This window comes from Monodon monoceros, unplaced genomic scaffold, assembly GCF_005190385.1.
Source record: "Monodon monoceros isolate NGI ecotype Baffin Bay Population unplaced genomic scaffold, NGI_Narwhal_1 Super_Scaffold_11, whole genome shotgun sequence".
NCBI classification, from domain to species: Eukaryota; Metazoa; Chordata; class Mammalia; order Artiodactyla; family Monodontidae; genus Monodon; species Monodon monoceros.
In genome coordinates, this window is record NW_021703767.1 from 135,995,697 (window position 1) to 136,022,383 (window position 26,687).

Below are 26,687 nucleotides of genomic sequence, written 5' to 3' on the forward strand. Positions count from 1 at the left end.
CAGGAACCATGCCAGATGTTTTGCAAAATTATCTTCTTCAGTCATCACAACAGACAAGGAGACATTTTTATTTCCATTTTTTAGTTGAAGAAGCTGGAACTTAGAAGGCTAGCTCACCTGAAATCACATTATTAAGTAATGATGGGGCTGCAGTCCAAGCCGTTCTGCAAACCCAAAGCCTGTTTTATATACATGGCAAGAGTATCTATTCTGTGGTCTCTATGATTTAGAAAGATACCCTTTTTCACTTAACAAACAGGTACTGAGTACATATTAGGTGCCACACCTTGAATTCCAAGTTAGGCTTAGGAATCAGGTGTGTTAGAGAGACCATAATCTCTACTCTCACAAAGATGCCAGTCTAGCGGGAGCTACAGCAGGTAATCAATGTGGTTAAAGTGCGGTAAGCCAGTGGGGGGGGATAAAGGAGCAGAGAGCTAAGGAATTGATCTGTTTCAGCAATGGAAATGAAAAATTGATTACTTGGATTACTGAAAAGTGAGACAAGATAAAAATACCCCTAAATTGTCTCACTGCAGGTGAGACAATTTGGAATATCCTGAAAGATCCTTTAAGATGTTTATAAGTTGCATCATAGTGATGATGATACATAATGATTACAAATAATTATCTAGATACCAGCATAAGAGTTCAATGTCATCAAACTGAAACAGTATGAGCCTCTCAGAAGACTGAAAAGTGTCTGTCATGCTTCTACCTTTATTGGACTTTGTAGCCAGACTGAATGACCCTCAGATGAATCCCAAAAGGTTTCTCCAGCAGTTTCTCAAAGCCTCAGTACGATTTGGTTTATCATTTCTTTACAAATTATTTCTAAAATTAAAAATGGGCATTATCTTTTTGCATTATGAGATTCTCAAAGCAAAGTTGAACAAATTCCCCTTGACTCTATGAAGAATTAAACTAAATCCACCCCCAAGTTATTTGTGATTTCTCTGTTACACACACACACGTGCGCGCGCATACACACACACATAGAGGGAGAATGATTTGACAATTTTTCCTGTTAATTTATCCAAAGGTTTAACATTCTTGCCAGGAAGTATCAAGGCTCATCGAATATGAGCCTTGATATCACAGTTTAAACCCAACTTTTCTTGTGCTGGTTGATTTTTGATACCTTGAAAGAAAAGGAAAATATTTAAATTTGGAAACGTGTAGGTTAGACATACTTTACGTGACTTTCCATCCCACACCTTTCACTTTAGCCAAATTGCATGATTTCCCTTTCCCCATACATGCATTGTATTATACTGGCCTAGTGCCTTTATTCATGTGCGTTCAGCTTCCCAAGATGTACGTTACTCCATCTCTGTTATTCCAAATCTTACTCATTCTTACGGTACAACTTAAATACTCCTACCCTCCTTTAAACCCTTTCTGATTGCTCTAGCAAGGAGCACTTAGTTTGGTCCACCTTATACTTGTATTAGGGTTTCCCCCAATAGACTGCCCCATAATGAAGACCTCATCTCCCTTATCTTTATATAATACACAGCATCTCAAGCATTATACGTGGTCACTAACTATTTGCTAATTGAGTGAATTAGTTAATTAACTAATTAGAAGCTATTTAGAGACTATGGGACAGGTAGAAGCAATGAAGGTAACATTTTAGTCTCCTGGTTCAAGAAAAGCCTCTCTTCAGTAGTGGTGGAGGTTAAAGCAAAGGGAACCGATCTGAATGTCGACCTGGCTGGGAACAGAGCATTCAGAAATCAGGAAGTGTTGGGCTTCCCTGGTGGCGCAGTGGTTGAGAGTCCGCCTGCCGATGCAGGGGACACGGGTTCTTCGTGCCCCGGTCCGGGAAGATCCCACATGCCACGGAGCGGCTGGGCCCGTGAGCCATGGCCGCTGAGCCTGCGCGTCCGGAGCCTGTGCTCCGCAACGGGAGAGGCCACAACAGTGAGAGGCCCACGTACCGCAAAAAAAAAAAAAAAAAAAATGAAATCAGGAAGTGTTATCACGCTGACCCCTCCCCAAAATTGACTGTGTTTAATTCTGAGACAGAACGTCAAAGATACACTTTGACAATCTGCAGGGTGTTCAGAAAACGGAAACCATGCACAGCAAGTCGTGTCATGTGACCTTGAAAATGATGACCTCATAGAGTGGGTGGAGTTGGATCTGAGGCTTTGACAACTGTATTTCTGCACATTTCTTGCATATTATGGAAGAAGAGAGTAGAAATAGGGCTGATGGGTGGAGAAGCAGGGAGGCAGATCGGACTCGGCACCCAGCTTAGAGCCAGGGCTGCTACTATGGGATAAATCATGTGTTCTTTGGATCCTCAGTTCTTGTTGGAACTGGGAGCCAAATCCTGGCCTCCACCAAGGCCTGGGCTCACCAGGGCGCTGAGTGCTTAGCTGCCTCCTGAAAGGCCCTGTGGCCACTCCCTCTGCCCTGCCGGGTTAAGCTGATGCTGCTTCCAGCCACTTTTCCCCAAGATGTTCTTGGACTTCCCTGTGCTGGTCATGGCTGTGCTTCTTATCACCTCTGCTATATACCCAATGAAAGTACAAACACATTTTTTTCCAAATTGTTCGGGCAAGACAGGCAAATAGATAAACAAACTGTATACTGTACTTTGGTTACAATGTGAGTTAAATCAGTTTTGTGTGCAGGGCTGGAGACTAAACCATCTTTTGCACTTGTTTCCATTGTTTCAAAACCATTACAAAGGCATGATGGTTGTCAGATGTTGGATTTGTAAATAGAGGGTTGGTGCCTGTAGGTGAAAGTAAATGTCAAGCACCCGCTAAGTGGAATGGTTAAAGTGTCATTCAAGATGCTTAGTTTATCCAATATTTTCAATCAGGTCCAAGAAATTACATAAGAAAGTGGGTTCTCGTAAGAAAAACTAAAGCTGTGTGGTCTTTAATTTCTCCACAGCGTAGGTCTGACCTATATAAAGTCTCTTGCAAAGTCTGCAAGAGGGTAACCAAAGAGTTCTATTCCTGGAAAATGAAGCATTGGGAAGTTGCTCAGAGTTCAGTTTGTGGTTCCAAAAAGCTCTTTTTTCACCCAGACCTTTGCATACACAGACCATGAACTCATCCATTCCTGCCAGCCACCTTTGGAATCATAGCTAGGGCTTCTAGGGGTGGGGGGTTGTGAAGAACATCACAAAATTTCCATGCTCCAAATAAAAATACTGCCAGGTCTCCAAGACCACATGTGCTGGATGAAGGTGACTGTAAGCAGAAGACAATATGGAAAATTTCCATTTGCAGGTGGAAGGGAAGAGCAATTACAGAGAAAAATCCACTGGGGCAGCCTTTTCTATGAAAGAGATGGAGTCAATCAGGAGTACATTGATACCAAAACCTTGACCAACAAGAAGTATCAGGAGGGAGTATGGCATATGAAAAAGGGTAAAGACTTTCAACTCAGACAAACCCCGATTCAAAACCTAGTCCTTCTCCTTGGCCTTCCCTGGTGGCGCAGTGGTTGAGAGTCCGCCTGCCGATGCAGGGGACACGGGTTCGTGCCCCGGTCCGGGAAGATCCCACATGCCGCGGAGCGGCTGGGCCCGTGAGCCATGGCCGCTGAGCCTGCGCATCCGGAGCCTGTGCTCTGCAACGGGAGAGGCCACGACAGTGAGGGGCCCGCGTACCGCAAAAACAAAACAAAACAAAAAAAAGAACCTAGTCCTTCTCCTTAACAGATGTCCGCTCTTGGTCATGTTTTACTTTAACCTTTTTTAGTACCAATATTTTAATATCAACATTTCATATAATAATACTTAGCTGTTAGAGTTGTAAGAAATTAAATTATACAATACAGGATTAAATTAAAGAATATTAAAGCATATTTATGTTTTAATATAAATATTATATATTAAATATATGTATTCAGCACACTGAATATATTCAGCACATTGAGTGATCAATGTGTGGTCTCCAACCACAAGTGCACAAATAAAAATATTACAACTTACCACTATTTTTACCATAATCAGTCAGGTAACAGCAAAGCAATTGGAAGCCAGAAGTATTCTGAAATACGAGCCCATATCCTACCCATTTCATGTCTTTAGTATCGTATCTCATCATGGAAAGTGGCATTTGTAATTATGAATGATGCAAGAGCCTTGATATCCAAGAAGGATGTGATTGTGTCCTTTATATCTACTATTGTATTCATTATTTTCCACTTATGGAAATAGGATTCTGGATTCATATTTTACACATGTTTTCAATAATGAAGGATTTTAAAGGTCTCCGCTATTTTCAGTAAGACAGAAAACCTTCATTCCTTTGAAACAATAGCTTTTTAATCTAAGCTTGCTCTGTGTTATGCCACTCTCTGCTAGGCACTTGATGTGAATTGGGTTAGTTAACCTTACAACAGCTTGTGAGGTAAGTTACTGCCACGTTCTCCGTTTTAGAAAGGAAGAAACTAAGGCACAAAGAGGATAAGACTCTTACCCAACTTTACATAATGATTAAGTGGCAGAACTAAGATACAACAAGGTCAGGCAATATAATTCCAAGACAAGTTTCCTATGCATTTCTGGATGCCGCGTTGCTTGCCTTCTGGGTTTTCAAGCTTTCCTGCACTGCCTGGGCTGACACTCTTCTCTGTAGTCATGTTTCTTTTCTGTGTTCTGTCTGTGCTTCTGGCTCCTTTATGTGTTGCCTCTCTGTACTCTGCCTACTTCTCATTTTTAAAAATTCCCATGCCACCCTTTCCATCTCTGACATAACCCCATTGCCCTGTTTATTTCAAGTCCAATCACTCCGCCACCCACTGACTAAAAACTTATTTTGGAATGGTCACACAAACTCCCACTACTTATTGTGCTTCACGCCCCAACAAGCCATCAAACAAAATTAGTTACATGTTTTTAAATGCATTGCTAGATATATGACTCAGAATCAGCTCTTTTTTTTGATTTTAGAAAAAAAATTTTTTTCTCTTTTATTTTTATTTTTTTTATTTTACATTTTTATTGGAGTATAATTGCTTTACAATGGTGTGTTAGTTTCTGCTTTATAACAAAGTGAATCAGTTATACATATAAATATATCCCCATATCTCTTCCCTCTTGCGTCTCCCTCCCTCCCACCCTCCCCATCCCACCCCTCCAGGTGGTCACAAAGCACCGAGCTGCAGAATCAGCTCTTTTAAAGGAGAACAAAGGCTGACACCTCAAAGTTGGTGTTTCATTTTGAGACTCGGACGTTTCCTAGAAACTTGAGGAACATGCCTTCAGAATGGTTTCAATACCAAGTAAAAACAAATAAAATCCAGAGGACTCTTTAATGGGCTATTTGAGTAAAACATTCCAACATATTATGTGGTCTAATTTATCTTAGAGTTACTTTTATCATTGAGATGTTAGAAAATGTATCTCCCTCTAATGTATTTGGAAGAAATGTAATCAGAATTTTAATTTGAAGTTCTTCAAGCCAGAGAAATTTGAGATTCCTCTTCAGTAGATGCCAAAACCCTATGTTTCTAACTTAAATGACTGTCAGGCAAGTACTAAAAACAACTGAGAAATGGTCTGTGGATGTGGATGTGTCAATTCATTTTTCTTCCCTAGGTTTGCACCAACTCTGAACCTTTGAGACAAAAGAGAGAATAAGAAGGAAATTGGGGGCAGATAATAAAAATAAAATTTGGCTGGATTCAGTTGCCTTTATCCTAAATTATCTTCCTGAAACAGGTTTTTGTCCTGATGTAGGTGCAAGTGATGATTGCTTTGGATTAGAACTTTCTTAGTGACAACTTGTACATGATACACTGAGCTCAGGCATGAATATATGTCCCACAAACTCATTAATCCATGAGAAACACGAGGGCAATTACTCAGGAAAAAAATGCCCACACGGAGGCACAGGTCTGAAAGCATTGTGAGTTGTATGAGCATTTTAGGTAGGAAGGTTAAGTGCAAATAGTTTATCGTTTATGTTCTGCTAACTTAGCCATGAGCCCAATCTATGTTCGATTCTCCTTTATTTTTAGCACTAAATTTGAGAGACATTTGGAAGTGCCCCAGTTGGCTGGAATCAGGTGGTTTGTTCTGCCTCTTCTTAGGATTGATTAGAAAACTCTACAGTAGCTGCTCAACTGCGGTTTTGGATTGTTTCACATTTTGCATTCTTTCTAAGGTGTTTTTGTTTGGTTTTGGTTTTTTGATGTATGTGATGACAGCTTATTTTTGCAGTTTGCAATAGTGTATAATATTTCAATTAATCATTGCTTAAGTGAAATGCTATATCTTGGTTATCAATATTTAGGAAGTTTCTATAATAGAAACTTCAAATGTAAGTAGACTTCAGAGAATTGGCCAACTCTGGGCTGATTTTAGCACAAATGGTACATTTTTTTCTTGACAGTACTAATCGCATCTAACATGTCTTGCTCTGAAGAATTGTTCAGCAGTGGAAATAGAGCAGAAATGATACATGCATCAAAATGTGAAAAACTTGCATCCTTATCCCATCAATATTTGCCAATGGGTCATCATTCAAATAATTAAAAACAAATAAAAGTGAAATTCACAAAATCATGGGTTATTATAGAAGCATTTTTCTTTAAAAAGTTCACCCATTTGTGAAAAAACATTACAGGATTTTATTTCATAAAATCTTAGACCTGAAAAAGAACCTAGAGATTACTCAATCCAGTCACTTCATACACAAGTTGAAAAGTAGAAGGCCAGAAAGGCTAATTGATGCATAAAGGATCATACATGTAGTTCATTAGAGGCAAGACCTAGATTAGGACTCTCATTTCCTGACTCAAAGTCCAGTCTCTACTATTCTGTGATTAATCCTTTTTGTTTCAGACTTTTGCCTCAAAGGTAGATTGTACCACTTCAGAAATGTAAGTCTCCTCTTAGTTTGTGAGAACCAAAGTGTGAGATTCGTGGGAATTCCAAGGAATGAAGTTCCTCTTCAGATTGGGACCTCCTCCTTAGTGGAATCAATGAATCAGTATCAAATACCACTACAGCCTGTGCTCCTCTAGTCTTGTCCTCAGTCGCATCCTCTAAAACGGGGACAAGGTGGAAGGTCGAGAGTGAGTTTTGGAAGCTAAGTCACTGAACTTCTCCTTGACTCTGTTTCTTCAGTTAAAATGTAGACAGTCCATAGTCTAGTTAGTAGTAATGTACAATGTTAATTTCATAATTTTGACAGATTGTGTACCACTGTTATGTAAGATATTAACAATAGGTGAAACTGGGTGAAGAGTGTACAGGGGTTCTCTGTATTCTTTGCAACTTTTGTGTTAAGCTAAAATTATCCCAAAGTAAAAAATGTTCTTTAAACCAAAAAACAAAACAAAAAATTATGGCGGCAGGCACTGGATGAACCTTGAAGAATGGAGACAAGTATGTTTCTTATCAACGATGTTATCAATGCTGTAGGTGTAGATATTTTGAGACAATAGAGATGAAATCTCAAGTTTTTCTTTGATATTTTGTTTGGGGTGAACAACTCTTTTTGAGTATCTATAGCAGCAAATACAGTATCTCACAATTGTGTTGGGTCTCAATTGCCACACGCTCCCCATACACACACATAAACACACAGACACACTCAAACTTCTGACATTTCTCCTGATATTTGTCAGTCACCTGTGCAACTAAGCAGTCCCACATTTCAGCCCCTGGCCAAGAAGACTGAAGAGGTCAAAGAATTTCTCATGTTGTGGCCCATAGCCATCATTGTCTCCCTCTGCTTTGCCTCTCCCAGCCAGCCACTTGCTGCCTTATCACTCACAAGAATCACAGTGATCTTCCACCTCTCACCCTAATGATGTCCAAGAAGATTAAGTATGTTATCAGAGTTATGGGGTGAGGGGAAGCAAATGTTAACTATAGTATTTTCTATGCTTGGAATTTACATTAGGAACTTCTTGATGACTTTTAAAGTATTGGGTTGACCAAAAAGGTCACTGGGGTATTCCCATAAGATGGTACAGAAAAACCCGAATGAACTTTTTAGCCAGCCCAATAATATTCAGGGTCTAAATACCACGTTATTCCATGTCTACACTGTGAATTACGTTTGGATAAATCTTCTATTTTCTCTGAGATTATTTATTTTTTATTTATTTTGGGACATATTTCCCCCCTCTAAGCAGAAGTGGACACTGGAAATGCAAACTTATATAGTAATGGTTTCAATAAGCACAATTAAATGATAATTTTAAATGATTACCTCTTTATAAGCAGTGTCATATAGCAGGAAGACATGGATATTTAAGTTAGAGAGTGATGGATTTACCTCTCAGTTATAACAATTCCTAAAAAAAGAAGAGAAAATTGCTCAAATTCTCTGTTGGGGCTCCATCAGTTTAAAAAAAAAAAAGCAGAGTTATCTTGAGAGTTGGGTGAAAATGATGTTATATGAAAGAAAATGCCTAGTCAAATATTATACTTGGCCTTGAGTTGAGGTTGGCTGCTGTTGCGAATGTTGTTGGTACCCCACCATGTCCCCTAAATCTGTCTGAGTCTCATCCTTAGGGTCTGATCGATTTGCCTGAGGCATTGTCCCAAGCTGTGGAAGGCTCCTCTGATAGCGGGCATGGCAGTGTGGGGAATTAATGCTCTCTATGAGCAGTCCCCAATCAACGATGGCCGAGAGATGGTGCAAATCTTCCCCTGCTCTAACAAGAGTTTGTTCTACACTGGTCCCAGCGTTTTCCAATAGGATTAAGCGCCAGTTGCCGGTAGTGGTAGCTTTCTGGATTAGGCTTGCTTCATTGGCTGCTTCCTTTCTCTGTGTCCCTTCCTTATCATCTCCTAAGGATATTTACAGTAATGGACCCAACACTTAGATTACTTACACTTAAAGGCTTCTCTGCTTCCAGAGAGCCTTAGCTAAGATGACTTCTTTCTCCACCATGTATATATATATATAGCATAATATAAATGGCAACTTGCTTGTAAAGGCATTCAACCATGCTGCAACACCAGTGCCGTTGGGTCTGTGCATATAGCATGTGAAACACTATGGCACAGCAGACATAGAATCTGGGCTGTCAAAGCACACAGATCTGGATTAAAATCCTGACTCTGCCATCTTGAACACGCATTTAATCTCTCTGAGCCTTAGTTTTCTCATCTTTAAAAATGGGGATAATAATTTCTAAGTTGTTGTAATGATTAATGAAATAATGAATCAAACGGTGGATGATAATTGTACCTATTCTATAGGGTTAGTGCATATAAATAAGATAGAAGCACTCAATAAAGTATTAACTCTGTGTCAGCTTATAAAAGAAAACCCCTAACATGGGCTCCATTCTAGTTTCTAGCTAAACCCCATTACAACAGGGTTCATTCATACCAAATTAAGTAAAACACCATTTTGAATTATAGATGTTATGATACATGTGCTAATCCTTTCTCTCTTTTCTCTATCCATATAAACTCATCTTTACACACACATATAAATCTGATTTCATAAGCTCATGTTCTACTGGATGGTTTTTCATATTACTGAAGTGTTTTATAACACTAAAGAGATTCACTATAGGCTTTCCTTTTTTCTTCCAGTTTTATTGAGATGTAATTAACATACAGCACTGTACAAGTTTAGGGTATATAGCATGATGATTTGACTTTCATACATCATGAAATGATTATCACAGTAACTTTAGTGAATGAACATTCATCATCTCAAATAGATATGAAATTAAAGAAATAGACAAAAATTTTTCCTTGTGATAAGAACACTAGTATTTACTCTCTTAACAATTTTCATATATAGCATACAGCAGTGTCAATCATATTAATCATGTTGTGCATTAAATCCCTAGTACTTATTTGTCTTATAACTGGAAGTTTGTGCCTTTTGACTACCTTTATCCAATTCCACCCACCACCCTCCACCTCTGGTAACCACAATCTGATCTCTTTTCCTGTGAGTTTGTTTGTTTGTTTTTGAAATATAATTGACCTATGTTAGTTCCTGTTACACAAAATAGTTATTCAATATTTCTATGCATTTCAAAATGACCTCTACAATAAGTCTAGTTATGGTATATCATCGTACAAAGGTGTTACACAGTTATTGACTATATTCCCCACACTGTGCATTTCATACCTGTGACATTTATTTTGCAATGGGAAGTTTGTACCTCTTAATCTCCCTCATATATTTCTTTCTTCCCCCCGCCCTGCTTCCCTCTGGCAACCACCTGTTCTCTCCACATATAACTCTGTTTCTGTTATGTTTGTTAATCTGTTTTGATTTTTAGATTCCATATGTAAGTGAAATCATATATTTGTCTTTCTCTGACTGACTTATTTCACTTAGTATAATATACTCTAAGTCCATTCATGTTGTCATATGTGGCAAGATTTCATTTTTTATGGCTAACGTTCCACTGTGTGTGTGTGCACGTGCCACATATTCTTTATCCCCTCACCTATTAATGGGCACTTAAGATGCTTCCATATCTTGGCTATTGTAAATAATGCTGCAATAAACAGAGGTGCATATATAGTTTTAGAGTTTTTGTTTTCTTTGGATAAAAACCCAGGAGTGGAATCGCTGAAACATTTAGTAGTTCTGTTTTTAATTTTTTGAGGAATCTCCATGCTGTTTTCCATTTATATTCCCACCAAAAGTGCATGAGGTTTCCCTTTTCTCCACATCCTCACCAACACTTCTTGTTTCTTTCTTTTTGATGATAGACATTCTGACAGGTGTGAGGTGATGTCTCATTGTAGTTTTGATTCGCATTTCCCTGATGATTAGTGATGTTGAGCATTTTTTCCTGTGCCTGTTGGCCATCTGTATGTCTTTTTTGGAGCTGTTCATATCCTCTGCCCATTTTTTAATCTGATCTTTTTTTTGATGTTGAGTTGTATTTGTTCTTTGTATATTTTGGATATTAACCTCTTCTTGAAAATATCATTTACAAATATCTTCTCCCATTCAGTAAATGGCCTTTCCATTTTGTTGATAGTTTCCTTCACTGTGCAAAAAACTTTTTAGTTTGATGTAGTCACATTTGTTTATTTTTGGTTTTGTTTCCCTTGCATGAAGAGATATAGCCAAAAAAAATATATTACTCAGACCGATGTCAAAGAGCTTACTGACTATATTTTCTTCTAGGAGATTTGTGGTTTCAGGTCTTATATTTAATCAATTTTGAATTCATTTTTGTGCATGGTGTGAGAGAGTAGTCCAGTTTGATTCTTTTGAATGTAGCCATCCAGTTTTCCCAACACTACTTATTGAAGAGACTCTTTTTTCCCCATTATATATTCTTGCCCCCCTTTGGGGTAGAATAAATGTCCACATAAGTGTGGGTTCATTTTCTGGGCTGTCTATTTAGTTCCATTGATCTATATGTGTATTTGTGTGCCAGTATCATACTGTTTTGATTACTGTAGCTTTGACATATAGTTTGAAATCAGGGTGCATGATACCTCCAACTTTTCTTTTTTTTTCCTCAAAGTTGTTCTGGCTATTTGGGATCTTTTGTACTTCCATATAAATTTTAGAACTATTCTAGTTCTGTAAAAATGCCATTGGTATCTTGATAGAGATTGTGTTCAATCTGTAGATTGCCTTGGGTAATATAGTCATTTTAACAATATTAATTCTTCCAATCCATGAACATGGTATATCTTTCGTCTGTTTGAATCATCTTCAATTTCTTTAATCAGGGTTTTATAGTTTTCTGAACACAGGTCTTTTACCTCCTTAGTTAGATTTATGCCTAGGTATTTTATTCTTTTTGATTCAATTGTAAGTGGTATTGGTTTATTAATTTCTCTTTCTGATAGTTTGTTGTTAATGTTTAGAAATGCAACAGATTTCTGTATGTTAATTTTGTATCCTGCAACTTTACTGAATTCATTTATTATTTCTAATAGCTTTTTGGTGGTGTCTTTAAGGGCTTTCTGTATATAGTATCATATCATCTGCAAGCAGTGAGTTTTACTTCTTCCTTTCCAATTTGGATTCTTTTTATTTCTTTTTCTTGTCTGATTGCTGTGGCTAGGACTTCCAATATTATGTTGAATAAAAGTGACAAGAGTGGGCATCTTGTCTTGTTCCTGATCTTAGAAGAAAAGCTTTCAGTTTTTCACCACTGAGTATGAGGTTAGCTGTGGACATATCATATATGGCCTTAATTATGTAGAGGTACTTTCCCTCTAAACTCACTCTGTTGAGTGTTTTCATCATAAATCTTGTTGAATTTTGTCAAAAGCTTTTTCTGCATCTATTGAGATGATCATATGATTTTTATTCTTCAGTTTGTTAATGTGATGTATCACATTGCTTGATTTGCAGATATTGAACCATCCTTGCATCCCTGGGTAAATCCCAGCTGATCATGGGGTATGATCCTCTGATACATTGGTGAATTCTGTTTGCTAATATTTTGTTGAGGAATTTTGCATCTATGTTATCAGTGATATTGGCCAGTAATTTTCTTTTTTTGTGATATCTTTGTCTGAATTTGTTATGAGTGTAATGCTTGCCTTATAGAATGAGCTCAGAAGTGTTTCTTCTGGAGTTTTTTGGAATCATTTGAGAAGGATAGATGTAAACTCTTCTCTAAATGTTTGGCAGAATTCACCTGTAAAGACATCTGGAATTTAGTTTGTTGGGAGTTTTTAAATTACTGATTCATTACTGGTAGTTTGTTCATATTTTTTATTTCTTCCTGGTTCAGTCTTGGGAGAGTGTACATTTCTAGGAATTTGTCCATTTCTTCTAAGTTGTCCATTTTATTAGTGTATAATTGTTCTTAGTAATCTCTTATGATATTTTATATTTCTGTGGTGTCAGTTGTAACTTCTCCTTTTTCATTTCTGATTTTATTGATTTGACCCTCTCTTTTTTTCTTGATAAGCCTGGCTAAAGGTTTATCAATTTTGTTTATCTTTTCAAAGATCAGCTCTTATTTTCATTGATCTTTTCTGTTGTTTTCTTCATCTCTATTTCATTCATTTCTGCTCTAATCTTTATGATTTCTTTCCTTCTATTAATACTAACTTTGGGTTCTGTTGTTTGTTTTTTAGTTCCTTTTATTGTAAGGCTAGATTTTTTATCTGAGATTTTTCTTGCTTCCTGAGGTGAGCTTGTATCACTATAAACTTCCCTCTTAGAACTGCTTTTGCTGCATCCCACAGATTTTGGATAGTTGTGTTTTCATTTTCATTTGTCTCCAGGTGTTTTTTTTTTTTTTCTGATTTGATCTGCAGTAATCCATTGATTGTGTAGTAGCATATTGTTTAGCTTCCACGTGCTTATGTCTTTTACATTTTTTTTCTTGTAGTTAATTTCTAGTCTCATAACATTTTGGTTAGAAAAGGTGCTTGATATGATTTCAGTTTTCTTAAGTTTGCTGAGACTTGTTTTGTGGCCTAGAATGTAATCTATCCTGGAGAATGGTCTATGTGTACTTGAAAGGAATGTGTATTCTGCTAATTTAGGATAGAATATTCTGTATATATATATTAATTGCATCTGGTCTAATGTGTCATTTAAGGCCAATGTTTTCTTATTGATTTTCTTTCTGGATGATCTCTCCTTCGATGTAAGTTGGGTGTTAAAGTCCCCTATTAGTGTATTACTGTCAATTTCCCCTTTTAGGTCTGTTAATATTTGCGTTATGTATTTAGGTGCTCTGATGTTGGATACACATATGTTTATAATTGTTATATCTTCTTCTTGCATTGAGCCCTTGATCATTATGCAGTGTCCTTCTTTGTCTCTTGCTACAGTCTTTGTTTTAAAGTCTATTGTGTCTGATATAAATATTGCTACCCTGGGTTTCTTTTCATTTCCATTTGCAAGGAATACCTTTTTCCATCCTCTCACTTTCAGTCTGTGTGTGTCTTTAAATCTGAAATGAGTCTCTTGTATACAGCATATACATGGGTCTTGTTTTGTATCCATTCAGCCACTCTATGTCTTGTGATTGGAAGATTTAGTCCATTCACATATAAAATAATTGTTGATATTTACGTTCTTGTTGTCATTTTGTTAATTGTTTGCAGTTGCTTTTGTAGCTCTTTTTTGTTCCTTGCTTCTTCTTTTGCTCTCTTTCCTTGCGATTTGCTGACTGCATCTTGTGTTATGTTTGGATTAATTTCTCTTTTTTTGTGAATGTATCTATTATAGACTTTTAGCTTGTGGTTACCATAAAGTTAATATGTAACAACCTGTGTATATACATGATTATTTTAGTAATAGTGATCTCTTAATTTAAAAGCATTTTGACAACCCTACATTTACTCCCCACCTCCATGTTTATAATTTTTGACATCATATTTTGTATCTTTTTGTTTTGTGTATCCTTTGCTACTTATTGTAGATATAGATGACTTTTAGTACCCTTGTTTTTAACCGTCCTACTAGCTTCACGCATGGTTGATTTTTTTACCTTTATTTTATATTTGCCTTTACCAGTGAGATTTTCCTCATAATTTTCATATTTCTAGTTGTGGCCTTTTCTTTTTTTCTTAGAGAGGTCCTTTTAATATTTCTTATAAAGCTGGTTTGGTGGTGCTGAACTCTTTTAGCTTTTGTTTGTCATAAAACTCTTTATCTTGCCATCAAATCTGAATGAAAGCTTGTGGGGTAGAGTATTTTTGGTTGTGGATTTTTCCCTTTCATCACTTTAAATAGAGAATGCCACACCTTTCTAGCCTGCAGTTTCTGCTGAAAAGTCAGCTGATTACATTATGGGAGTTCCCTTGTATGTAACAGTTGCTTCTTATTTGCTGCTTTTAATATTCACCCTTTATCTTTAATTTTTGCCATTTTAATTGCAGTGTGCTATGGTGTGACCCTCTTTGGGACTCTCTGTTCTTCCTGGAACTGGATTTACTTTCCCAAGTTAGGGTAGTTTTCAGCTATTATGACTTCATGTATGTTTTCTGCCTTTTTCTCTCTCTCTTTTCCTTCTGGGACCCCTACAAGGCAAATGTTAGTGTGCTTGATGTTGCCCCAGATGTCTCTTAAACTGTCCACTTTCTTTTCATTCTTTTTTTTTTCTTTTTTTCTCTTCTATTTCAGTGATTTCCACTACTCTGTCTTCCAGCTTTCTGATCCATTCCTTTGTATCATTTAATCTACTATTGATTCCTTCTAGTGTATTTTTTCTTTCAATTATGTTATTCTTCATCTGTTTGGTTCTTCTTTATATTTTCTAACTCTTTATTATAAACTTCTAACTTCTTACTCTGTTCATCCAATTTTCTCCCACGTTCTCTGAACATCTTAATAACTATTACCTTCAACTCTTTATCAGGTAGACTCCTTGTCTCACTTAGTTCTTCTGATGTTTTATCTTGTTCCTTTATTTGGAACATATTCCTCTTTTGTCTCATTTTGCCTAATTTGCTGTTCTTATTTCTATGTATTTGGTAGGTTGGTTACTTTTCCTGGCCTTGGGGAGGTAGCCTTTGGCAGGAAATGTCCTATGCATCCCAGCAGCACATTCCCCTCTGGTCACCAGAGCTATATGCTCTTGGGGTGCCCCTGTATGGGTTGTGTGAGTCCTTTTCTTCTGGCAGACTCACTACTGTGGGTGGTCTGGTAGGTGTGGCTGGCCCTCAGTCTGGTTGGTTGCCTTTTGTGGAGGTTGCTGGCTTCTGGTGGGTGGGGCCAGGTCCCAGAGTGTTTGCAGGCTCAAGGGGTCTTAAGGCAGCCAGCCTGTTGGTAGGTGAGACTGTGTCCCCGCCAGGCTAGTTGCTTGGCCTGAGGTGTCCCAGTACCGGTGTTGACAGGCTGGTGGTTGGGGCTGGGTCCCAACACTAATAAGCTAGAGGGAGGATTCCAAAGTGGTGCTTTGCCAGCAACAGCATCCTTATGGTAGAACAAGTTCCCCAGAATGTCTGCCTCCAACGTCTTTGACCCCAGGGTGAGCTCCAAGATCAGCAGGTGTGTCTGACCCAGACTCCTTTCAAATGACTACTTCTGCACTGGGTCCTGGAATGTGTGAGAATTTGTGTGTGCCCTTTAAGAGTGGAGTCTCTATTTCCCACAGCCCTCTGGCTTTCCTGAAAGTAAGCCCCATTGTCCTTCAAAGCCAAATGTTCTGGGTGCTCATCTTCCCAGTGCAGGATCCCCAGGCTGGGGAGCCTGAGGTGGGACTCTGACCCTTCACTCCTTGGGGAGAACCTCTGAAATTGTAATTATCCTCCTGTTTGTGGGTCACCCATCTGTGGGTATGGGTCTTGACTATACCCCATCTCCACCCCTCCTACCTTGTGGTTCCTTCTTTACATCTTTAGTTATAGAAGATCTTTTCTTCTAGTCTTCTACACTTTTGCCTCAAAGTTGCTCTGTAAGTATTTGTCATTTTGGTGTGCCCATGTAAGGAAGTGATCTCAGGATCTTCCTATTCTGCCATCTTGGCCACACCCTCCCATAGGCTTTCCTTAAATAACATGCTTCTATTCCTTTCATTAAAGCTAAAATATCTGTTAATTTACCAAATACTAATATAAACTAAACTTTTCAGGGACACATCTATTGTATAAAGCAGGTCACACCTGAACAAACTGTGAATGTAAACATATGCACCATAAAAGTAAGTATATTACCGTATGAAACCTAGATTAAAATAAAAAGAAACTCCTGTTTAGAGTTAAAAGTATGTCATTAAGCAAAATACTGGTTAAGTATGCAATGAAAAGTATATGGATTGAATTATCATGCTTAATTATAGGCTCTTCTGGGCGTGGTCATTAAGAGTCATTCTATCTTTGAAATTGATATTTATTTCATAAATCTCCTCTGTTTTATTCATCTAATCTATTTTGGTGATGACAGGATTATTTTACGATATCTTTTGTTTTTATCAGATGGCAGTGTATCCAGTATATTTAGATTCTACTTCATTTTGTGTATGCTTTTTCCTTCAAAATTTAGGGGAAAAAAATCAAGCAAAAGCAGACAGACTGTTCTAGGACATCCCTTTAGAGATGGGTTTCTCTAGATTAAAAAAAGATTGGCTTCCAAATTGGTTAAATTGCTTCTTCTATACAGTACAGTGACATGCTGTCTTGTTACAGTGGAACATGTGCTCTCATTTCGGACAAGCTGTTCTGTGAAGAAGTTTTTTTTAGCCCCCAGAGCCCATCCCCGGATTTGTGGGTGTTACCTCCTTTCCGTGTTACCAAGTTTTTTTTATCATCATTATTGCTTGTGCTCCAATAGCTGCAACACAGTTTAGTAACAACCCTTCTTAAAAAACAAGATGCTTCTGAAAATAGACAGAACAGTTGGCTAGACAGAAAAGATATATCAACAAAAGTAGGTCTGTTGTTTGTCTGTGTTTTGCTCCCTAAATCGCTTCTGAGACAGTTTCACACATATGTAAATGAACAGGAATTGAGTGAGAGTATAATCTAATATAATCCTTATGACCTATCACAAAATCTTATCCTATTTTATTAAGAAAATCAAATTCTATGAAAACTGATTTGGTTTGGAGAATTTTTCAATGTTTTACTTTTGTTACAATTAAGGAATTTAATCAAAGGTTTTGGCTGGGTTTGTTTGATTTTATTTTTCTAATAAGAAAACTTGAGGTTCTGTAAGCAAATTCAAGATCAGTAGATGGATCCAGTTTTTTATTCATGACCTGATTGTATAGCTGATTCAGCTAAGAGGAAGCAGTGGCTTTACTGTGTGTGGTGGTGTTTTTCTCATTCCTCTGTGCATCAAATAAAAAAATTAGTCATGCAATATTTACTCTTTGGGCAAAATGACATTTTTCAGCTGCTCAGACTTCCCCAGAATTAGTGGGAATGACCAACATGGAACAAAGGGGCAAGCCCCTCTAATCACTTCATTTTTGAGCAGAAACATGACATCACTTTCAGAGCACTGCTTGGAAGGCACTTGAGAAATAGCCAACCCACCAGCCATTCAACATCTTGTAGTTGGCCGTACTTGACAAGGCTTGGGTCAAAGGCCTGTAAGAGCGCCCTTCTGCAGAAATCAGCATCCTGCGTACAATGATTTATTCAGATGTCATCTCTGCTTCCTGATTTTACTTGTCTTGACTCTCCCCCTACAGTGCATACAAATACACCAGTAATATTTTTTAAACGCACATGTGTTTTGCTTTTGTGATATCTCTTTAATTAATCTTCGATAAGCTGTCTTTACGTCGAAATCTTTTTCCATACAGGATTAAACCAGGTTTTACCAAATCATGCTTTATCACTTCCTCCTTCCCTTCACTTAAAATTCTAGAGCAGGACTCTTTAATCTGGGCCCTTGGACCCAGCCTGTAGGAAAAGGCCACGAACCACCTGAAAATGTACACAAAATTGTGTGTGTGTGTCTCCATGTGTGCTTTGTCCTGAGAAAAGGAGCATGTCTTTCTTCAGGTTCACAAATGGGTGTATAACTCCCCCAGTTTTAAAACTACTGTCACCTAGATTTCCTCCCTGTCATCTCTATTAGTTAAGAAATGCTCAGTTCTATCAGATGGCACCCTTGGGTCCCACTGAGTACACTTAGTCACCACCTTCCTTTTCCACTATGACTCACTCCTGATCTCATATTTCCTCTTACTTTCTGAATTTTGTACTTTCTCTGTTCCAATTTAAGTAACCTGAGAAAGAGAAAGAAAAGAGATATTATATACTAATATAATATCTGCCACTAACAGGGGTTGGCCTTTCTTCATGTGGCATCTCATTTAATCCCACTGCAACTGTACAAGTTAGATAGTGTCCGTGTTTTTACAAATGAGAAAATGAAGCTCAGAGAAGTTAGTCATTCCCAAAGATGGAAGGAAACGTCCAGATTTAATGGAAGGGTCCAGATTTAAATCTGTGTTTGAATGTGGAGTTTATTCCTTCACGAAGCCTTTCCAGACAGAATAAATGGTCATAGCTTACTAATGGTGTCAGCTCTCATAATGTGTAATTTTCATTTTATTATTATTCTCTATCATCAAAAAATACATTCATTATACTTTGTGCAGAAATCTAGTACAAATTTATAAATGCTCATGTGTTGCTATATTGCATCAGTGTTGTCATATTATTGCAGAGGGCAAGAACAATTTATATGTTCATTAATTCTTTCACTTTTAGAAATAATATTTATTAAACTCTACTATTGTTAGGGGCTTTGCTAAGTTCTGGAATAATGGTTCTAAGTTCTATCTTCACATCAGGTTCTACTGGGGAGCTTTTTTAAAATATCAGTACCTGAACTCGGAACCAGAAATTTTGATTCAGTACATGGAGGTGGCACTTGGACAGTGTATTTTTAAAATGCTTTCCCAGCTGTAGTCAGCATTGAGATCTATTGTTCTAGAAGGTGACTTTGCGAAGTCGAAGGACTTTGGTCCCCTAGATCTGCAGCATCAGCATCACGTGGGAACCTATTACAAAGGGAAATTCTCAGCCCTTCTCCCCAACCTTCCCATGTGCTGTACCAGAAACTCCAGGGATAGGACCTGGCTGTCTCTAACAAGCTCTCTAGATATTTCAGAGGCAAGCTAATGGTTGAGAAACACTTCTCTAGAGACAAGATAAATGAGACAGAGTACTTGCCACTGAGCATTTCTGTTTGATCTCAAGGAACCCAGTTGTTTCAAATCTGCATTTTAATTACCTAGCACAGTTTTATAATCTATAACTTTAGTTAATAATGACAGCATTATTACTACTTAAACGATGTAATGACTTTCCATCTCTTCTTGGGCAGCCATTAAATGAAGTGTTAATAAGGAAATAGTGGTCAATGCCTAACATCCCTTAGCAAAAGTCTCATGGACCTTATGGGTTGAGCTGAATTGCCATAGTGTTTCATAACACACACACACACACACACACACACACACAGAATTTTTAAATATAAAATTTTAAAGAGAAAATAAAGAGAAAATATTTCCAGTAAAGGATTTTAAAGTGGTCTTTGTGTTGTGTTTTCATTGTATTATTATTAATATTATACTTGTTATTTCCCATCTTTATTAACATAGCTTTATTACAGCTTTATGATAGTATAATTGACATACAATAAAATGCACATATTTGAAGCATTTAATTAGGTAAGTTTTGACACATATATACACCAGTATCGTGAAACAGTTGTAGGGGGGCGCCCAATTCCATTATAGGAACCTCATAGTTGTGCAGTTTTCCCCCACCACCCCCAAACAGCAGAATGAGGTTGTAGAGAAGGCTTCCTGAGGAAAGCATGAGCTAAGACCTATAAGGCAACTGATATCAGGTCCGGTGAATAAAATAAGGAAAGGTTGTACAGATTAGAAATAAAGCCCATCCAAAAAAAAAAAGAAAAGAAATAAAGCCCATCTTGCCTATATGAAGTCTAGATTCTTGTGTTGGTTGCTGTTTACTATCATGTAGGGTTGAAAAATACCCACTCAACCCCTTTGTTTCTTAAAATTCCAATTGAGAAATAAGCTTAACAGCTAGTGAAATGTACAACACTGTTACCGAGAGTAGAAATCCCAGGTTCTGTCACTGCAGGTAGTTCTTGCATTAGAGTAACCTGTTCAGCTTTGACCACCAATCCACTCTCGAATGCATATTTCTCTGCTGTGTGTGTTGTAAAACAGTTGCATGAAAGTGATGCTTTTGCTTTTAGAGCCATGGAATCTAATTCCTTGCCTTGAACTTCCTTTTAACTTTCTTCTTTCTCCTGAGCAACTTCGTGTATCCTTAAATGTTCATTCATCATTACGCCCAGGTGCTAATACCGAGACTTTATTTTGGGGGCTTATTGGGGGCTTAAAGGCTCATTTTTTTTCCATTGCAGGTTGGCTTCATGAGCTGGGAAAGAGACTGGAATCTCCATACTATGGTAACAATACTTTGGGGGGGCCGTCGATCCGAAGTGCCTATATTGCCGCTCTGTACTTCACACTCAGCAGCCTCACCAGCGTTGGGTTTGGGAATGTCTCTGCTAATACAGATGCAGAAAAGATCTTTTCCATCTGCACCATGCTGATTGGTGGTAAGGAATATTCTTCCTTTAGACCAAGAGAAGGAACAAGTGTCTGCCAAACGGTTGCTGTTATGTTCCCTCTGTCCTAAAACCCAATACAGGGTAGATTGGTTTACATTGGAAGAGTCTAAAAGCACTAATTAGGAAATCAGTGACCAACAGTTATATATACATGTAGATTAGCAATGAAAGTCTGTGATGTCAAGAATTCCATGTTCTAACAGATGAAGAAATAACCATTTACCTGATGGTTGATTATATATATATATATATATATGTTTTTAACAGAAGTACTGTTGATTTACAATTTTGTGTTAGTTTCAGGTGTACAGCACAGTGATTCAGTTATATATATACTTTTTCAGATTTGTTCCCTTATAGTTTATTACCAAATATTGATTATAGTTCCCAGTGCTATACAGTAGGTCCTTGTTGGTTATCTATCTTATATGTAGTGATGTGTATATGTATCTGATGGTTGATTTTGAAAGGGCAGGCACTTTGCTTCCTAACATGCTATTTACCTTTAGTGTTTGTGAGTTACATGAATCACAGGTATACATTTGAAATGCCATTTTGTAGCTCCGAACAGGTGAGGGTTATCAAATTTTATTAATACTACTATAGTAAATTAAGGATGTTTGATAGATAGCTTAGTTAAAACAAAAGGAACAAACACCAATACAATAATAATAAATATTTAACCTTTATTAATCACGGTTATGTTCCATTCTCTGTGCTGAATGCTTCAGTGCAATACCTCAAGCAATTCTGAAGGCAAATCTATGGGTTCTGCACCATTATTATCCCATTTAACAAATAGAGAAGTTATTATGCTATTACGTCTGAGCTTCAAACCCAGCGTCTGTACTCTGCTTTGTATCGCTGTGGTTTGGACTCCGCAAATCTCATTCTTCTTTGCCAGCTGACATCAGTCACTTCTCCCAATAGGGGGCGCCAGAGGGAGACTGGAGGCAGGAGGAGGGGGGAAGGAACTTCCGGGTTCTGATGGGTGCAGTGTATGTTGAGTGGCAGGCCACCTCAGACAGCTGCAAGTGGCTCCATCCTTCAGCCTCTTCAGGCACTTTCAGAAGCAGCCTCATTGAGCTTTCTCAGAGATCCCGGCACCTGCTGGAGGTACCCCCGCAACCAAAGTCAGAGCCCCGATTCCTCGTGGCTCCCATTGCTTCTCCTCTGGGCTCCTCGGTGCTGGTAACCCCACTTCTCTTTGTTCATCCAGCTCTGCAACTATCACACTCACGTTACCTCTATCTAGACTCTCCTGCTGATCATTCAGCACTCCAACACCAGGGAAAACAGTTCTTTATAATAAATTCCCCCAGATGAAATATTTACTTTCACTTCTCTTTTCTGAACCTAACTGACAGGATTGATGCCTTTATTACCCACATTTTTCAGATGACAAATCCAAACCTTGCAGAAATAAAGTAACGTTTTCAATGCCATACAACCAGTAAGTAAAGAGGCAAGTTTGGAACCCAGGTGATTACTTACTTCTGTCATTAAATGCATAAATGGAAACTTGTGAATTATACAGCTGTTCTTATGGAGATGTGGGTGTCTACCTGAATTGAGTAAATATTCTTAAGCCAGAGTTCTATGAGTACTTTCTGCCCCACCGTATTCCCTCAAAAGCATGTTCTCTTTTTTTTTAATTTAATTTTTGTTCTATATTAAAGTATAGGTGATTTACAATGTTGTGTTAGTTGCAGGTGTACAGCTAAGTGAATCAGTTATACGTCTACATATATCCATTCTTTTTCAGATTCTTTCCCCATATAGGTTATTACAGAATATTGAGTAGAGCTCCCTGTGCTATACAGTAGGTCCTTGTTGATTATCTATTTTATATATAGTAGTGTGTGTATGTTAATTGAGATTATCATGTTCTCTTAATGACCTTAGTCCCAGATATCACTTTGAGGTTTGCACCTTATTATAGAAGATGGTTTCTACCAACTTCCTTGCACAGATGTGAACTGATTATGTGGGACTTCAAGCAATGAGTCATCCAGCCTACCATGAAACCAGAGCAGCATAAAGGCAATCTTTCTCTCGAGGAGTTTAGGATCACCTTGGAAGAAATACGTGGAAAGAGTTTTAATAGATATATTAAATATATATTATATATATAAGTTTTAATATATATATTTTAATATTTAATACAATACCAGGCAGTAAGTGCTAAGTGCCAAATCAGTTAGGAAATTGAGAAGCAGTGAGAAAGGGGGCCAGGGATTGGGAGAATTTCTTGGAAAGGCAGAGTTGCTGAGGTAGCATGCTGGGACTGCAGCACTTGGAAGAGGTTTTTGGCCGATGTAGAGCAGTAACAGCCTAGGGAGCAGAGAACAGGAATTCTCGTTTTCTGAAGAGATTCAATGTGCCAATCCTGTGGTGGTGATTTTATACCCAGTATTATGGCTTATATAATTGCTGCTCTCCTTGATGGCCCATCTTTCAGCCTAGCAGAATGACAAGCATTTTGTAAACAGACACAGTCTATATTTATTTAATATTTGCCCATGTTTCTTCTACTCCTGATGGAAATTTTTGGAAATGCTCAAATGCTCAAGGCTTAACCTACTAATTTGACATTGGAAGAATATGTTAACTAATTGAGCTTATTTCCTGTTGATTCACTAACTATAGTGTAAGTGGTCCGGAATCAGAAATTGTTAAGGATATTATTATTCCCTGCTATTCATTGTGAGTAGAAGCTAAGCTGGTCACAAAGCCAAAAGATATGGGAAATAATCAGATAATGCCACTTTGTCACTTGGTAAATATTTATTGAGCAAATTATCCTGGTGCAAAACCAGCGCTCATTTGGAAATGGCATTAAAGCATTTAGGTGACTTGAGCAGCACTGAGGAAACCACTGGTTTTGAATGGCAAATGGCATCTGAGTAACTCAGATTTATTAATTAAAGCTTCACAAAGCTGTGTCTGTTATTGTGACAATTACCCTAGGCTAAGAGAAATGATGCCTTCATTTTAATATTTCCTAGTTAACAAATTACTGGCATAATTTTGAGAACTAATCATAAGAGCTCACAATATTGAACACTTTGCTCATTTAATTCTCGTAACACTATGAATTAGAGGTTAGTAACACCCCAATTTAATATAAGGCAACAGAAGTTTAGTGAGTTTAAATGCCCGGATTCACTAAGACCTAGAAAACTTTTTGTAAAATATCTATTTCATTATATACTGCAAATTGATTTTATTTTTTAATTTCTATAAATATATACAAATAATTTATTTTTTTAATTTAAAATATGTATTACCATGGAATCAACGCTAAGTTATCTTATTAGGAATCCCCACACAAGGCCGATGAAATTGCTAATGACCGGGATGCAATATTTACTACAAAAGCAGGTAGGAGTGGTATTAAATGTTGCAGGTGAGTGTAAGAACCCCAGATAATTATCCAGGGCAGAGGCGCTCACAAGCTGAGTGAGGAGAAGGAGGAGGAAGGGAAAGCTTCCACGTGAACATCTGTAATTAACGAGTGTGCACACCACTGATTTATGGGAAACATATTTGAAACTATCAAAGAGATTAAGCAAAAGTAATGAAAAAAAATCCATACCTAGATAAATCTGTATAAACCTTGAGAACATGCAAAACAAAGAAGGAATCCTAAAAGCTTCAAACAACTATTAGAATTAATAAGTGAATTTAGTAAGGCTGATGGATATAAAGTCAATATGCAAAAATCAGTTGTATTTCTATATATTAGTAACAATCAATTAAACAATATAATATTTTTTAAATTATAAAAACATCAAATACACAGGGATAAATGTTTTAAAATGTGCAATACTGGGACTTCCCTGGCAGTCCAGTGGCTAAGACTTTACCTTCCAGTGCAGGGGGTGCAGGTTCAATCCCTGGTTGGGGAGCTAAGATCCCACATGCCTTGCAGCCAAAAAACCAAAACATAAAACAGAAGCAATATTGTAACAAATTCAATAAAGACTTAAAAAAAATGGTCCACATCAAAAAAAAATTGTTTAAATGTGCAATACTATTATACAGAAAAGTATAAAACATTAGAAAATTTACAAATAGTTTAAAATAATGGAAGGATATACAGTGGTGATGGTTTTAAGACTTAGTATTGTAAACATACCAGTTTTTTTCAAATTAACCTAAAGAGTCAATGCAGTCTCAATTTTGAAAACCCAGTAGATGTGTGTTTGCCTGTATATATGTGCCTCTTTGAAAATTGGCAAGATGTTTCTAAAAATTAGAGGAACTGCAGAACTAAAATGATTGTAAGCAAGCATAAAGAAGAACAAAATTGGAATATTTATGCTGCAGATATCATGATGTGTAATAAAGTCACAGTAATTAAGAAAGTATGGTGTTGGCTCAGGAATAGATAAATAGGCCAATGGAATTGAAGAGCGTGCAAAAACCTGCCCATAAACATATGGTCACTTTATTTATGACACTGGTGATACTGTAACACAAGGGGGAGAAGATGATACTTTTAATAAACGTTGCTGAGTCAAATATATATAAATATACATGTTGAAAAACAACCTTGACCCCTCTTAAAACTAAGTTGAAATTAATTCCAGATGGATTTTGATCTAATTGTGTAAGGGAAAACAATAAAGCTTCTAAAAGCTAACATAAGAAAGTATTTTCATGACCTTGGGTTTGGCAAAGATTTCTTAAGCATGACTCAAAAAGCACTATCCATAAAGGAAAGATTGATAAATTGAACTTCAGAACTTCTGTTTATCAAAAGACATCATTAAGAACGTGAAGCAGCAAGCCACAGGATAGAAGATATTTGCAAACATGTATCTGACCAAAGACTCTTATCTATTGTATATAAAGAACTCTATCAAATCACTAAGAGCAGAGAACTAAAAAACGCATTAAAATTTTTAAAAAGCACTTCAAAGGTAGATTTTCTTACCTGAATAGACAATAAACATATTAAAAAAAAGGTGCTCAACATCGTTCATGTAGGATATGCAAATTAAGATCAAAATTAGATAACATTTGCATTCACCAGAATGGTATACTTAAAAACACTAATAACCCTAAGTGTTTGAGAGGATAAAGAACATCTTGACTTCTCCTATACTGTTGATGTGAGTGTCAGTTGGTACAAGAGTCTTGTCAGTAGTTACCTAGTCTGAACGTATCTGTATTCTGTGCCTCAACAATTCCATTTGTGAGTGTATATCCAACAAAAAATCATATATATTCACATCAAAGGACATAACGTGGAAACATTACTGCAAAAATTTCAAAGTGGAAATGCTCACTAATAGGAGAATAAATAAGTAAATTATGAAATAATTATTCAATAAAGTACCATACAGTAATGAGAATGAATGAACTGTTACGTTACCACATGGATAAATCTTACAAACTCAATGCTGAGCAGAGAAGACAGACACAAATAAGTATGCACTGTATGATTTTGTTTAAAGAAGGTTCAAAAGTAGGCAAAACTTATTGATTGCAGTATAACTCATAGCTGCAGTTACCTTTGGTGAGGGTACTGGTTGGTGACTGTGGGACACCAGGGAGCCCTGGGTGCTGATAGTATCACGTTTATTCATCTGGAGGTGTTTCCATGGATCTGTTCACTTTGAAAAATGAACTATACATTTACTATTGGTGTAATCTTCTCAATGTGTGTCTTTGATACTAATTTTAGTTTGTAAAATTATA

The 26,687-nt window shown here is 37.2% G+C and overlaps 1 protein-coding gene across 1 annotated transcript in view; it reads left to right on the plus strand.

The window, feature by feature from the left end:
• Positions 1-26,687, plus strand: part of KCNH8 (potassium voltage-gated channel subfamily H member 8) — a 385,168-nt gene that overhangs the window by 276,665 nt on the left and 81,816 nt on the right. The window contains exon 8 of the mRNA XM_029214700.1: positions 20,769-20,966. Within this exon, the coding sequence (XP_029070533.1) occupies positions 20,769-20,966 (198 nt within the window). The remainder of the gene's footprint in view (positions 1-20,768; positions 20,967-26,687) is intronic.